General features: G+C 38.4%; 1 protein-coding gene and 1 non-coding gene across 3 annotated transcripts in view; both read right to left on the bottom strand.

The window, feature by feature from the left end:
- Positions 1 to 13,545: 13,545 nt before the first annotated feature.
- Positions 13,546 to 13,619, bottom strand: TRNAT-AGU (transfer RNA threonine (anticodon AGU)). The gene has a single exon. It is a non-coding gene; the product is annotated as a tRNA-Thr (tRNA).
- A 1,689-nt stretch (positions 13,620 to 15,308) lies between these two features.
- Positions 15,309 to 16,519, bottom strand: part of GPATCH1 (G-patch domain containing 1) — a 34,892-nt gene continuing 33,681 nt past the window's right edge. For both annotated transcript variants that reach the window (XM_052796271.1, XM_052796274.1), the window contains exon 24: positions 15,309 to 16,453. In XM_052796271.1, the coding sequence (XP_052652231.1) occupies positions 16,316 to 16,453 (138 nt within the window). In that variant the 3' untranslated portion in view covers positions 15,309 to 16,315. The remainder of the gene's footprint in view (positions 16,454 to 16,519) is intronic.

A 16,519-nucleotide genomic window follows, 5' to 3' on the forward strand; every position in this document is an offset into this window, starting at 1 on the left:
ATAACATTTTGACAAACGAGCATGCTAATTCAGACCACTTTACTGGCAGAGATGAAGAAAACAAAAAAAGAGGATAAGCATAAGCCATGGAACAGAACTAATGTCAGAGATCTGCAGAAGAATCAAAGCTGCTTCAACCTTCAATGGAGCTTAAAACCATGAAAAGCCAGATTTTCTTTTGCATAAAGAAAACCTCGTAATCCAATATACCCTTTAACTATGACTCAGAGCTATGGATGCCAGTTTTATGTTCTGACCAAAGCATGTAAATAAAAGGAGAGCCTGTGGTAAATGGGCTGAAGAACGTGAAGGGAAAATCATTGCAACAATTGTGTAAGAACCACATCATAAGAAAGTAGCTGAATGAACAAGACAGCAACCCTGTGGATTCATACACACATAATCTGTAAGTGTGCCTGGAGAGGAAAAAAAAAAAAAAAAAAGAAAAGAAAGAGAGTATGAGGATACTTAGTGATTTAGAGGGTCAAACTGTTTTAAGAGAGCATAGGTACTTGGTTTTGCAAAGCTTTCGAGAGATTTTTGAGAAGTCTTTCACGCGATTTAAGACCTGGACTATGTAACTGTACACATTGTTATATGACAACATGATATGTAAATATGATGCCAAACAGAGGCAGTAAAATATTTGTCAAAAACTGGAAGACAAAGTCAAGGAAAATGTGAGAAAATTCCTGCCCTTGCACTTCCCTTTTTCTGAAGGTAGAGTTGTCGGAGATCCTCTTTCATATGCATCAACCTCTCACACAGGATCAATGGTACTCCCCTGAGCTGACATTTGTTTATTTATCCTTGAGGGCAACAGTAGCATGGTTGCATGCACTACTGCCCCCAGATGTCATCCCTTCCCAGAATATTAACTGGAATGTTTTGACAGCCACGTAATTTCCTTAATTGAGTGGGAGATGAAGGTGCCAGATAGAGAAGCCAACTAAATTAATGAAAAGTATTATTGTAACAGAAATAAGGAAATAAAATTGAAAAAAGTTACAATAGAACAACTTAATATCATATCCATCAGTATCTGGAGTAGTAGGCAGATGAACGGGAATGTTACAAACCAGTACCTACTTAAAATCAGAATTATATGAAGGTAATTTTACCTTTCCTAAATACATAATTTCTGTACAGAGTTCTCAGCCTGGGAAATCTCAAAAGTAAACAGATGTTCCAAAGGGTGTGGGGGGAGAGGAGGGAGGGAGAATACCGCAACAGGCAACATAATAAAAAACAATTTATACATGGGTTTCTCTATATTTATACATTACACGTTTACAAATTCTCTTAAACAGAAAGCAGTCAAGCTGGTAGACAGAACCAGCAGGGTCACAAATTCTAAATTAAAAGTAGCTAACAGAAAAGTACTTTGATCTTGTACAGATTTGAGAGGAGTTCAGGGTAATGCAATATACATACCACAGAAATTTCCATCATACCCAGATTGGCATATGCATTTAGAGCTATTAGCGTTCAAATATCCTTCATTATAGCACTTTTTCCCATGGCAGCATATTACTTGGTTCGTCCATGTCTGGGGAGGTGCTGTGAAGATTAAACCAGTTTTAAAACCTATTTGAATAAAAGAATAAGTATTTATTTATACTTAAATTTGTATTCACTTTGTCAGAATCATTTATAGACAGGTTGTGTTGATTTTTCAGTTACTAACTCAACCAACCAGTTGGGAGTTCACTGTAATTAGCTTTTATGAATCTATCATTATTCACAGACCATCTTAGAACAAATGAACAAAAATATTTTTATGCATTCATATTGTTGAGTACTAAAAATATGGCAGCTCACGTATAATTTTCATGCAATTTAGGAAAACATATGCATTTTTAAATATTTTTCTGCTCCAGTAACCTGTCAACTTTCATAAGTGAAAATATACAGTAATTATTTTTTTAATCTCACTTATGCAATGATCTTCTGCTCTAACTACAGAAAAATAGTGGTAGTTATGTCCATAAAAATGGCATTGTACTAGCCTGGAAAAAAAAAGTGATCCAAAGAGATAATATTTAATACCATTGTTTCATTAGCCAACATGGCATTGATCCATTTCCACACCACAGGTGTAGCAATCACAAATTCAATTCTTCTTGTCTCCCCTATTGCTTTGTATTCTGATTAGTTCATTTGTTCTCAATCCTACGTTCACTGAACTTAATGGCAAAGCAGTGCCAGTGATTGCAATGATACAGAGGTATGATCACAAAGGTTTCCTATTTCTCAAAAGCAAGGCACACTTGCAAATATTTAACTGCCAAGCAATTTTAAATATTTCATCCCATGTCTATAGATTTACTGAAAGTACAGTAATCCCAGTTGGAAACAATTACAATTACTCACTGCAGTGCCCACATTTAGCTCAGCATAAGTCTAGCTATATTTGCAGGCAATTTACTTGATGCATTCCAGCACAGAAGGGCTCATTAGAATTTCTGCAAAGCTCTGTGATGTCCAGAGTTCAGGGGACAAAAAGTTAATGCAAAAAACATTAGTGATACATAAATCTTGATGTGCAAGTATTCACAAATTTAATATTACCACAACATAACTTTGTTTCAGAAATATTTGTATTCACTGAATAAAGTATGCTGTCTTCCTTATGGACAATTTTCACTTCAGTGGTCATTACTGAATATTCTTCCTGAAGTTCTTCACAGGGAAGAACAGACACAGAGCAAAGATCTGGATCAATTTCAGATTGTACAGTTTCAACCAAGAGCTATGCAGCCAAATTAGCTATGATCAGTGTCAGGCAGGCCTAAAGCCAGTGGTGCCAAGACAGCCCCAAATCTATTTTTGCACTCTCCTGAGGGCCCTGCATTCAGAGTTGCTGAAATACAGAAACCAGCAGTAGCTGCATAATTAATTTATGTGAAAACGTTTGGAAATTATTAAGTCAGTCAGAGATTCAACAAGATGGTATCAAAAGAAGTGACCAAATCCTTCTCTTATTTCCAGTCATGTAACACCAAATTTGGACCGCTGCATCTAAACTACAGTGTTATGGGTCTTACTAGCACCTTTTTAAGAGATATGCTAACTCATAGCAGCCTTGGGCTCCTAATAATTCCACATTTCTGTTTGCAACTACTAATTCATTAATTCTCCCCTAATCTTCCAGGTTCCATTTCCAGAGAACGCAGCCAGAGAGACTGCCAGAAGAAATGGCAATTGACCTCATGGGAAACAATATTAAAGGAGCACATGAAGCTCACCCTGTCCTTGCTGTCTTAGAACAAAGGCAGATTTTGGCCATGGCAGCCAAGGCAGTACACTCATTTTGACCAAGTGCCCCAAGTTAACTATTCACTGAATGGTTTATTTTTCTGGGTAGTCAAAGAACTGCAGGACACAGAGATCTGTATATCTTCTCAGCTGGTTAGAGTCGAGAAGTAAAAATCTTGAGGTTTGGTTTTTTTTTTTCATTCAATATGCAAACTTTACATACTCTAGTTTCATTTAAGGAATTTACTAGAAATACCTTAGATACATTTTCTCAGGCAAAAGAAAAGGATGTCATGTGATAATGGTACCTGAACAGTCTGCATAATCCCAACCTTCACCACACATGTGTGTGCAGTTATAGTGATTAAGGACACACAGCTCATACTTTAAAGGACATTCTATTAGAAAACAAAAGAACAAACTTTAGAACTCAGCTAATATAGATAATGCTGTACAAGGATGGGGTTTGGGTTGCTTTAAAGGTAGAGAAATAATAGGATATTGGTACCCTGCTCAATTAAGATAATGCATCAATGCATATTTATTACATAAAGATAACCCAAATGACCATGAGAAGCACTGAATAAAAGAACATAACCCACACCAGAGAAAAAACAGAGTAATTCTGTTCTGCCTGAAAATGACATGCAAATTCATATGTTAATTAAAAAAAAAAAAAAAAAGTCTAGTACTGAAAATAATAGCCACTTAGGACTCGCCAAACAGAACTGGCTTAACATGTTATTTGACAATTTCTGTTATTGACAGTAAATATTTATTCTAACAGAAAAGCACTATATAATTCATTAGAAATAAACACACAAAGTTAATTGAATAGTTTATATCAAACATTTTTCCAAATATTAACCCAAATCCGTAATAATTAGGGATGCTATAATAAATTATTTCTGGGCTATGATGTTCTAGCATGTTCATTCAGCGAGATATGTCAAATGAAATTATAGATATAAATGGTCACGTTATTTGCTCTTACAATAGATTTGACCATTACATTTTGTTATCATAGGAGAAAAACAGAGAAAGATTTTTAATGTATATAGTATACATACTAAAAAACACATTTGTTTAATAAATCATGTAGAAACAATACCTAAGCAACCTATATGTCATAAAAAGCTGTAGTTCAGATGACAATTTCAAAATACTTCTTGTGTTAAAATATTATCAAGAGATTTTCAGAAAAACTCAGCACTCAACAGTTTCCATTGACGACAATGAGAGCTCAACACACGCTTTGGCAGGAATAACATGAGGGCTAATTGTGTTTAGTTGTAAGTAAGTAAAGAATAATCATAACTACTACAGCAGATAGGGACAGACATTGTTGTTTTGATGGCACCGCACAGTTAATAACACAGGAAAATCTCTACCCACACAGCTTGGGTTGATTCATCTTTTCCTCCCTTGATTATGAATCAGATTCTTTATTATCTTTTTATTGAATGAAAACCTGACTACTGCAGAGTCAGTGGGAGTTTTGCCATTGACGTCAGTGAGGTCAATTCTTGATTATCTCACAAACTAACTTAAGGATTAAAAATATCCTTGTATATTTAAACCTTAATCATAGCTTAACTACAGTTTTTTGAAGGAAAGACCTGTTGCAAAAAGGAAAGACAGATGCCTCCGTTTCATGTATCTCAGGTGTTATCTTTCAAATGACTTAAAACAGAGATAAGTTGCTGACTTTTCTGTTGTTGCTGAATGCATTATAACTTGCATGCCAGCCCTTCCAATGCATGAAACAGAAGTTCCCACAACCACGTTAGTAGTATGCGTGTGCCCGTGCAACCTGTGTGATCTTACATCTCCAGAATTATAAAGGCAACGTCCTGCAACAAGGCTCATGCAGATGAACGCAGAGCAAACCACTCACCTGCAGGGATCATGCTACAGGTTCCACAGGTCTGTCTGCACCTCACTACCTTAACCATAATGAAAGAGATGTACAGAGACTGAGCAGAGACCACAGCCATTAATAAATATCTTCAAAATATACTAAATTTCAACTCATTTGAGGATTGAAAGGCTCTTTGGCTGAAAAGGAATGTTACATGTAGAAGGCCTTAATATTGTAGATTTTATTTCATAGATGTTAACAACACTTGCCCTTTGCTCAAGGTAATTGTTTTTAAAATAGTTCTCAAAATGAACAGTAAGGCTATATACATGTAATAGAGTTTTAAGCAGCATTTTTACAGGCATGTATTTCTTACTGCAAAGTTCATCTTCAGACCACCTGGACCACACTTACTACATGGGTCTCCTGTGACGTCAGGCTGCATAGCTTTCAAATCTAGACTACTCCTACACAAAAACAAGATATAGAAATTAATTTTTATGTATACACATTTGTTAATCCATTTAAATCCTACTGGAACAGAAATAGAAGGTTAAGCTGAAAATAAACTGAATTGTAATGGCTTCACCATCTAATAAAACAAATCCAAATTGCCAAGATAGGCAATGTACATTTAAAACATGAGAAGTGAAAACACCTTCAAGAAAGTAAACTTCGGAACATAAGCCAAGCATAGCTAATGAAATAACGTTTTTCAGAGTGGTCGAAGAACGTCTCCAAAACTGCCTCACTTCTCCCACTGGTCCCACAGCCACATTTTGTGGCTATGGATTTCAGCCTTTTGGCTGCAAAATTCTCCGTTTTGCTGCAGGAGGGCACATAACTTGCAATTTTTCTAGCTAACCTGTCCCCCTGCTTGAAGAATCTTCATTTTCATCCTGAATTGAAATACAGCCAAGCTTTCAAAAACTCTTTTTTTTTTCTGTCTATTCAGCTGTACTTATGAGCTGGGTTGACTGGAGAATGGAGCAACATAGGTCCTAAATGGGAAGAGTCTAAAGTGCTCAGTGCCCATCTCTTACTCTCTCTGCTGCTGCCCTCTGTTGTGTTTTCTGTCTTTTAAGTGACACTCTATGGGATATCCATCTCTAAGTTCTCAGACTGGTTTTACCTCCCTAAAGGTCTGGACTGTAAATATCAACAGCAGAATACACGAGGGACTGAACTGCTGGGTGATGGGGGCAAGTCACTTTCTTCTCAGTAAGACACCTTAATGTCATTGTTTATTTTGTAAGAACAGACAATTAAAATCTTACAACAAGCCTACATGTAACAGGTATAATTTCTGCAAATTACTTACAAATTAAACCGTCCATCCCAATATTTTCTGCAAGCAGCAAAGCAGTAACTGGAAAATGTCTTTGTTTTCCAATATGCAGACTGCAGTATCCCAAACAGTCGTGTGTCCCGTCCCTCCCTGCCCCCTGCAAAGTTCAGAGCTGACATATTACACTCTGGCAAATCCTTTCATGACACATACATCACATCACATTACACAGGCATGACACCATGTAACTGGACATGCCTGTCGAAGCATGACATATCACAGAACAGCGTGTCAGGAAATACGAAAGGGCAGTCTTACAAACTGGGGTTAACAGGCAGTGTGGCTTCAATTGATGTTTTCATCAAATGTTTTCACCCAAATCTTTGTGAATAACATGCAGGCAGCAATGCCAGCTCACAGGCAAACTGGAAAATATTTTCCCCTAAGCCTATAGTCACTGCTGCAATAAACAGCCACTAAACATTTGACTGCCTTTAATATTTTCCTTCTTTAGGCAACTGTCCCTATGATAAAGATGTCGCCAATATGCACATCTGCCTACAGGAATCACTTCACTTTTTCCTATTCACAGACATGGAGAAATGAAAAATTAAATTTGATCAGGTCTATATGTGAGAGTTCAAACCCTGAGCTGGAAATCACCAGAGGCTGGTAGGGTATTCTGGCAAAATATCACTGCGTGTTTGCCCTATGCTTATTTCTGCCCTAGACATGTGCTATTGGCTATGGTTATAGAGAGGACACTGGGCTAGATGCACCTTTGGTCTGATTCAATTTGAGTATAGTTATTTTCTTACGTTAAGTGATACTTAACATACTCAACTTCACTGAGTCAGTATCACAAAGTCACCATGACTGTGATAAGTTCTGGGTACAATTTCACAGAACAAGCTGGTTATGAAACTCCTAAGAAAATTATTAGTCACAACAGCACAGGAGTTAAAGATCTTCTGGAGCAATTCCTGCCACTTTGAGAATTCTTTAAAATGTCAGACACTGGCTTTTTATTTCGATATTTCACATTATTTTTATATAAATGCTAAGCTGTTGAGATATTACTTCACACGTTATCCTTTTATAGCACCTTGACAGAATCTCAGCAGCTGATTCTCAAGAACAGGTTAGTTTTGTACTCCTAATTCAGCTATAAATCAATAATGGGTACAAATTATGGAGTTTTTGGCAACTGTCTAAGTTAAAAGCTTATTAAAGACATACTTACCAGCATAACTTAAATCTATTACCCTACAGCTCCTTAGAGGTACTGTATATGCTGTGGTTAAGTCGAATAAAGTATGCCAATATATCATCTTTTTCCACCACTGGTGTACACCTTACACATGCAAGTCAACTATTAAGTGCTGAAATTATGTCAGTTAGACACCAAAAGAGAACACCTGCAGCAGCAGCAGCTGAGAACAAAGCTAGGACCTAAGCTGACACCTCTTGAAATGTAGTTCCTGGGCTTTAAAAGTTACTTGGCCCAGCCTAGAGCTCTATGAAGCAATGTTATTGCAGTAGTTTAGTCTAATATTAAAAAAAAAAAAAAAATTTCTCATTAGAACACATTTTCCAGTGATGTAGCTGCTGTTAGAAAACAAAAGGAAACATACTTTATTTGTGAATATACAGGCAGTCAGGTTCCTTGTTTCTCTCTTTCTTGCCTCGGTAAATTTGCCACCACCGGGATAAAGCATGAAAAGCTGCTGGAACACAAAATTCTCTTCCAATTACATACATAAAAAGATATTTTATTATTCATCCAAAGTTAATTTTTAAGGCTTTATAAAAGCCTGGAACTATGGTCCTTTCTATTCCAGATGGAAAGTGTTTTATTAGACTAACTCAAGCCAAGGCTTTACTTTCAACTCATAACACAGGAGAATGTCACATGAAAACCATTAAGCAGGTTCAGGCCATAGCACTGGTATACCTCGTTCATGCTGGAGTCACCTGACCAAGTTCTTTTGGCATGTATTTTGCATGTTTTGCATTTAAACTATACAACAGCAAGTCAAAGGCAGGTGTCATATAAACAGCCAATGACTAAACAAAGGCAACATATTTAATTATAAAAAACTCTTGCCTATCTAAACCAAAAATCTTTTTGCCAAGATTGAGACTGCACTGTACTACTTACATGGGGCTTTGGTTACAGACTATACATGAATAATCCAGAGCCTCCTGACCTGTTAGTGAATCCATGTCTCGCGTATTTTGACCTTGCCAACACAAGCTAGAAAATTAAGGTAAACATGACTAACGATTAAGAAAGCACAGTGTGTTTTAGGAACCATTAGAGAAAATCATGGTTAAATTATCTATGTGTAATGTCCACAGAGAGGACCCAAACAGTTACTGCTCAAGAACTTAAACTGTTTACTTCATCTCAAATTTTCAAAGGCAGGTGGATTTGCTCTCCCAGCTTAAATAAGTAAACAGTATACTTGCTGTTGGCAATTAAATTATTCTTTTGTTCCACCTTAATATGATTTCAGAGATTCATTACAACTCTAAAAATGTTGAACACTGTACGCACTGTCGATAAAAGGACCAGAGTACAATTAACAATTCTAGGGGTTTGCCCCTATCCCATGAATTGGTCAGGGTCACATGTGAGCTCCTATAATACACTTTTACAACAGGTTATAGTTTATCATACTTAACTTGCAAGGTCTTTACCCGGTGTTAATTTGTTCCATTTGAAGAAGGCAGTCATTATGGGAACATGTCATAAGAAATATGGTATGCATCCTTCTTTCTTACAGACTATGGCCATTTGGTTTAGGCTTGGCATCAAAAAATAGCATTTTCTACTATTAGAAAGATTTTAAAGTATTTTCTAAACATTCATCATAAGCTACCTACCACACTTAACCTCTTCTCAGGCAGTATCAATCATATATTGATATAATAATCACACACCTTCATGTAAAATGTTGCAATATTTTGAGAGATTAAAATAGGAAAAGTATCTTGACAGAAGAATACTAGCCTGTAAAAACATGTACTACATATATTTCTGTAGGTAAGCATAAAATAATCTGAACAGCTAATAAGCACCTTCAACAAGACTAAAACAGTCCTACATACTAAATTTTCAAGGAACACCTTTATTTAAACCCTTCAAAAGTTATATTTGCAAGTTGAATTTCTACTCCATTGATGAGATGAAGTCAGTTAGGCCCCTTTTCCCAGAAACAGTCCAAATTCATCTGTGAACGTTACCAGGCTTAGTACCAGCATGACCTAACTGCAGAAAGACTGAATTTACTGAGAAGAAAAATAAAACCATAGCTTTAATAACACTGATTTCATCCAAAAGCTCAAAGTGCTTCATACAACATTAATTAACTCTCCCAGCAACTCTGTGAGATCACTAAGTATTATTGTAATTTTGCAGATGGCAAAAGAGATCAAAAGTTAAGAGCAGTGTGCCCAGAGCCAAACAGCAGCTGAGGAACAAAGAACAGGTCTCTCAATGTGCAAGGCCAGTCTGACCAGGCACTCTCTCTCTTGTTGGGAATTAAACAGATCACACTTGATTACATGTGTATTTTCAAATACAAAATTGCAAATACCAGTAGTGTAAGGACCAGGGGGTCTATGAGCACCACTTGCTATATTTTAGAGCAGTTGATAACATGATTATATACAGAGTACAACTGCTTATCACTGGTTAATGATGTGATGGTGTAACATTTGGTTGAGGAGTGGGAGAAGGAAGCTTTTTCAGCTCACATTAAAAATAAAAATGCAAATATTTATGCAAAGACAGCTGTTACTACATGTTACCTGGCAAACCACGTATAAGCTTTAATGCAGTTTTAACACTGTTGACAAATCTGTAACTACAATCTTGCTTCACATTTAAGTGGCCTTCATCTGGCCTATTCCCACATGTAAATGTAAAAGAAAAAAACAAAACCAAAAAAACATACACACTCAACATGCACATTTAGCTTAAGTGTTAGTGATTTGTTTAGTAGTTTTAAACTACCTTAGAAACCTATCTTTGTAGAATCTCACATGATAAATAATACAGAATCTTTTTGGCAGGACTAGTATTCTGACGTTTTAACAGAGGTTTGGTTTTTTATCACATGCATTAAAACACTTTACACAATCCCATTGATGAGTATGTTTCTTGCTCTAGCTCTCAGCTTAGGAACTAAATATTACCTGTAACAAGGTAATACAAGAAGAAGAATGGCTAAAGGCCTTAATCCTGCAAAAACTTTTGTATGGGATTAGTTTCACTGAAGTTAGCTGGACTGACTGAATAGTCCAGCTGACTACTCCTGCAAGGAAAATGAGTGAGGCGATGTAGCGCTCAGCCAAAATCGAGACCAATTGCAACAGGCCTATCCACTGCTTCCATTTGTGAACCGGAATTTACCCATATTTCCTGTTCTGGGATACTCAAAAAACCCGACCTTTTTGGAGACAGTTGAATTTTCCCTGCTCTGTAGACAGCACTTACCCTTCCTCCTTGCAATTATACACAAAGGACAAAAGGTAGTGCAAAACGCTGGAAAAAGAGAATGAAGAAAGCAGATGGACTTACACCTTTTTAGGCTGACATATTACAGGCTGAAAATATCCAAAGCCCCTCTGCAAGGAAAAGGCTGGTGGCAAATTTTGAAAATAACTGAACACTGAGATATTGTTACTGTCAGCAGAACAGGCACATCTAAGTGAATTTCACATTGTTGAATTTCTTATTAATGTTGTTACCTAAATAAGAAATATAGCAAATTGTCCAGCACAGCAGGCCCTTCACCCATACCCTCTGGGCAGTCAGTAAAAGCTCAGTGCTCAGGTGAAGGGATTTCCTGAATACAGAGTTAAAATATGCAAGTATAAGCCAAAACAAGCAACCTATATGATATTTTCATATATCATTAAATCTATGCAAAAAAAAAAAAAAGCCACAGTTCACTCAATTTACTTAAATATTGGCTTAAAATATTACTTCCCATGTAAGTATGCAGATCATCCTAGAAATCTCTTACAGAAGCTGGGCCTCCATGTTTGTGACTAATATATAAAAATACGGAGTCACTCTTACAGAATCCAGACGAATCACGTCTGTGCTCATGAACTGATTCAGTTTCCGATTTTGTCCTTCTTCCTCAGACGTTTTGAGGCTTTTTTTAGGGTACTTTTAGGAAGTACACAGTGACCAGCCCACTCTGGTGCCATCCTGGCTGGCTCGTCATGCCATCCTGGCTGGCTCGTCATGCCATTCCTGCTGATGCATCAAAAAGGAGTGTTAACAATTTTGATACAAACACTCAGATACTCATTAACATCGGTGGTTCTCATCTACAATCTAAAGAACAGAAACTGGATGGAAACTAGCAGAGTAACAGCATATACACATATCCAGAATAAAGAACCTCTAGATCATCTCTCTCTCTGTGCAAGAGCTGTGAACAAGTCTGTTTACAAACAGCATGTGCAAAACCTACCAGAGTATTTGTTTTTCTTTGTTCTTCATTTCAGGCACTATTCTCCTAATGGACAAAAAAGCTGCAAGTGGAGGAAGCAGGGCCCTAACAGGAAAGAAAGAGGTGTCCAGCAAGCACTATCCTAACAGCCAAACCCAGAAGAGAGGCTGTGGGGTCCACACGTGGGGAGGCAGGGAGGACACAGACATGCCTCTCCCTTACATACCAGTGCAGCAGCAGGCGCCCCAGCCAACCCTTTTCTTCAAAGTGGAGTCTGTCCCCATGGTGTCATTGTTTGTGACTGCAGGATTTATTTGACACTAAACTACTGGGTTTTCTTGATACTAAAATTTCACAGGTCCACGGACTTTGCACCTCATCTGTGGCTCAAAATCAGTGTTAGAAAGTTGTGTGATTTTGTATCAGCTACAAAGGTCAGAGGAACAGAAACATCCTCACAAGAGTTTTATTTTCAAAATTCTTGTTTCCTGCAGGATCCAAACTGCCGCTGGTTGAGGAGCAGCAGGGGACCTGGCTGACATTAACTGCAACTTCTTTCCCCCAAATCTTAATTTGCACTTTCCAATTGTCTTAAACTCTAGTTCTTCTTATTTTCTTTTAGACAATGCCGATTTATGGATGTTAACCCCAAGATACTCCTAATTTAAAAAAAACATACTGCAATGTGCAATTATGGTTTACTTATATTTACCACCTATCAAATACTATCTTTGTTCCATTTTTACAGTAAATACTACTCAAAGAAAGATTCCTGCAGGTAAATGTTCTAACCAAAGATGCTCATCCTGGACATTAAGACTTATACATTGCATGGGGGGCTACTGACAGCTGTGATTTGGCCGCAGATCTGAGTCATGAAAACCTGACCATCCAAATATGCTGTGTGAGCCCCCCAAAATGCCCAAGGACATGGCTGCTAGGCTGGGACTTGTATTAACAGATTTTAAGCCTTTTGTCTTTAGATCTGAGGACGGATTCTGCCTTTGTTTACAGTAACACAAATTTGGAATAATGTCACTGAACCTAATTCACAAGCCTAACAGGGCAGGGTTTGGCCTTTGATTTTTAAAGATGCCTAGGAAAACCTTCTGTCCCTCTGCTGTGTCAGTAATTACATGGAGAACAGCACAGAGCACTTACTACAACTTTCACTTGGAAAAGCCAGACTTTATGTAACACAAGAAAGTAAGAAGAGAAGGTAGGGTAGGTGTCGGTACTGATGGGTGACAAAAGCCTCAGCATCAGACACCTAGCCAACATGCACTCAAACTGTGAGAGGAAAAAACAAAAGGAAAGAATAGCTTCATTTACCTGAGAGACTATTGACGATCTGGAGACACGAAAAAAAGACATTTGAGAGAGGCATTTGCTTGGCGCTCTATGAATAAAGTCCCGGGGGGTGGGGACGTAACCTCCACTGTAAAGCCCGCAGGGCGCTGCCGAGCCCGGGGCCGGCCACGCGCGCTGCCTGAATTGCGACGCCTGTGATTTTTATATACATATATATAAAGTCTTTTTTCCTCCTAATTGTAGCGGAGCCGCAGCCCGACGCCCCCTCCGGTCGCGGCGACACGGGCGGCCCCAGCGCAACCCCGTCCCGTCCCCGCTGCGCCCGAGAGCAAAATGCGGGTGCTGCCCCGCGCAGGCACCGCTGGGATTCGAACCCAGGATCTCCTGTTTACTAGACAGGCGCTTTAACCAACTAAGCCACGGCGCCGGGCGATAGGTTGAGTTTCCGCGCGGACCCAATACATCGGCCGAGCACCGGCCCGCAGCGCGCCCGCCGCCCCGGTACCATTGCCAATACCGCCGCCGCAAGCCGGCCCGGCCCCGCTGCCGGCAGAACTGCCCTCGCAGGCCGGCAGGATGAGGCAGCGGGCTTGGTCCCGCTGTCGGCTCAGCTCCTGCCGAGGTTCAGACACGCAGCTTCAGCTCAGGGGGCCGAAGGGCGCCTTGTGCTGCCGCTGTGAACAGCCGGGAAAAGAACGGCTGCGGCCACGGCTCTGCGGGAGACTTACTTCTCCGTGCGTGACTGTAAATTGCACGCACACGTTAGCATTTGCATTGGCACAACACATGTTAAAGGCTGAAGGAAAATACATAAATGTCAGCATTTCAAAAAAATATTTAGGCAAGATTGCTTACGGTTAGGCTCCAGTCCTGCCTTATCCCAGAGTCTCGATTGCCCAAGGCTCACGGCAAAAGATACCAAGGGAAGATCGGGGCTCGATTACATGGTGCAATCATCTATAATGAAGCAAAAATTAAACTACAATATGCATATGCACACACTGCTTATGCGCTTTATGATCTGCGCACACACGTAACACCAGAGAGCCTGACCAAACACACGCATGTTTGTACACGTTAAATAACTAGAAAAAGTGATTTGGGTAGTTTTCTATAGAGCTAATTAGAATTCTTCACACACAATTGATGCTGCCACCAGCAGAACGCCTTCCCTCAGGGCCCCAGCCCTTTAGCCTGTTACCTGTGCAGGGCAGCAAAGGAGGATGCACCACACCAAGAAACGAAAGGTGTTACCAGGTAGGAATGAGCCATGAACAAACATGGAGCCTGGCCCACAACCCAAGGTTATGGGGAAAGGATCATCTTCATGAATAGACCTGATTACACACCTGCACCGTAATCAGAATCTGCAAAGCATAGAGATAGCTTTGGCAACTTAACAGGCATCTAAGGCATATTCACAGCCAAATTATAGATGTTATTCTTCAAGTAACTCCCACAGAAGGGCAGCCACAGTGACTTAGGTCTAAAACAGTCTCACAACTTTCTCATCAGGTAAGAATGGGGACTAAGTGAATTAGTCAAACTACAGGGGTACAAGAGCGGTTCAGGGCTGAAGACAAGCTGACTCACTTGGCACCCAAGCACTGAACAGGTGATGGTAATGGACAGAAAACAGCAATAAGTGATAAGACTTACTGATTTTATTAAAACCAGAATGTAAGAATTCATTTTTCCTTGTTTTTCTCAATTTGGGAAATAGAAAGAGGATTCATTCAAAAGAAAATTTCCCACCTCATCACATTACTAATGCAAAATGAACCAAGCCTCTATAGAGCAACTGCTTTTTTTCCTGTTCAATGGAAACCGCTTTGTTTCAGCTTTGATTTTTCCAGCTGAAAAGGGTAAAGAAAGAAACAAAGAACACTTTCAATTCTAATATAGCATTAATTATTCTAGGACTAATCTTTTCTAACATACAGAAATTAGTTCAGTATTACTAACTACATCAAAGCCAAATTAATTCAGCTACAAAACATGCATATTTTATGCAATTTGTTTTTGAAAAAAACATGAGGAGCATAGACACAGCATTTTCTTTTGGCCTCTGTAACAAAATGATAATTTTTAATTAAGGTGTAAAGAGGGGGAAAGAACGCTGGAAAATAATACAATTTATCATGTAATACTTATTCAAAGCCATAAATCTGTACAAAACATACTATTCCCTAGAAATATTTTTCATTTAACCTTGATTCAAGTGTAATTGTTGCTACACAATTCACATAATTTAAACAAGGGAAAAAATCTACCTACTTAGATTTCTTTGTATTCTACAGCTTAACTGCATTCCACGCTGTCACAGGCCCAGTTCCACCTATTTCCCCCACTTTAAGTTCCTTTTAGAAAGCAATGTTGAAAAAGTTGAAAACACTATTTTTAGGAATAAGGCTTCCCAACATTTTGAAACAATTAATATTTTATTAATTGACATTCTCACATACACTGAAAAGATACAATCCTCTCAGGGTTGCTCCTAAGAAAGGGTAGAAAAAATACCACTCTCCTCGTTGGAGGAGCCTTTATTACACAGAATTAATTTGTGCTGCATCATGTCAGACATGAGCACAACTTACTCTCAATGCCTGAAAGCTCCTTTACAAAATTTTTGTAAGGGGTATGGCAACAAGTTAGAAAAAAGTTCATGGTCTTATTCATGGTTTTACTCACAGAACTCTTTCTGATGTTCAGTGATAGCAAAGATTCTTTGTTTGCCATAGTAAAGAAGAATGGTTTATCTAAAGAACGGAAGGAAACCTGTCAATAATTTACATATCCACATATTTTCTTTAGTAAATTGAACTTGGAACTAGTGTATTCATTTAAAATTGTTTAAAATTTCCCAAAGGACAAGTAAGTAATTTTATTCTCTAGTACCATGCAGCCTAAGTAAGATTTCTGTTCCTGGGGATTTTATTCTTTACCTGATATATCACAGCTATTTAATGGATTAGTACAATGTATTTTATTATTCTTCATACAGAATACTACGGTAGAGCAAGGTTAGAGGAAAGTCTTAGCTTTATACGTGTATTACATAAAGATGTACAGATACTCCATTTATACTTAAATGTGTTGACGTCCCAAGACTGCTAGATTAATTTAAACATCAGGAGAAACAGAAGGTGGCGATGGCAAAATTTTTCTCACTGGAGAAGACAGACGACAGAATACACACTTGGATATCATTTCAGAGTCACTGCGTTGCAGGCATAAGAAAGTTTTTTCACATTCTTCACACTGGTGTAAATATAACAAAAAATGGCATTTCAGTTAATCATCTGCGACAGATCTGCATTATTGCAC

This window comes from Harpia harpyja, chromosome 9, assembly GCF_026419915.1.
Source record: "Harpia harpyja isolate bHarHar1 chromosome 9, bHarHar1 primary haplotype, whole genome shotgun sequence".
Classification (NCBI taxonomy): Eukaryota; Metazoa; Chordata; class Aves; order Accipitriformes; family Accipitridae; genus Harpia; species Harpia harpyja.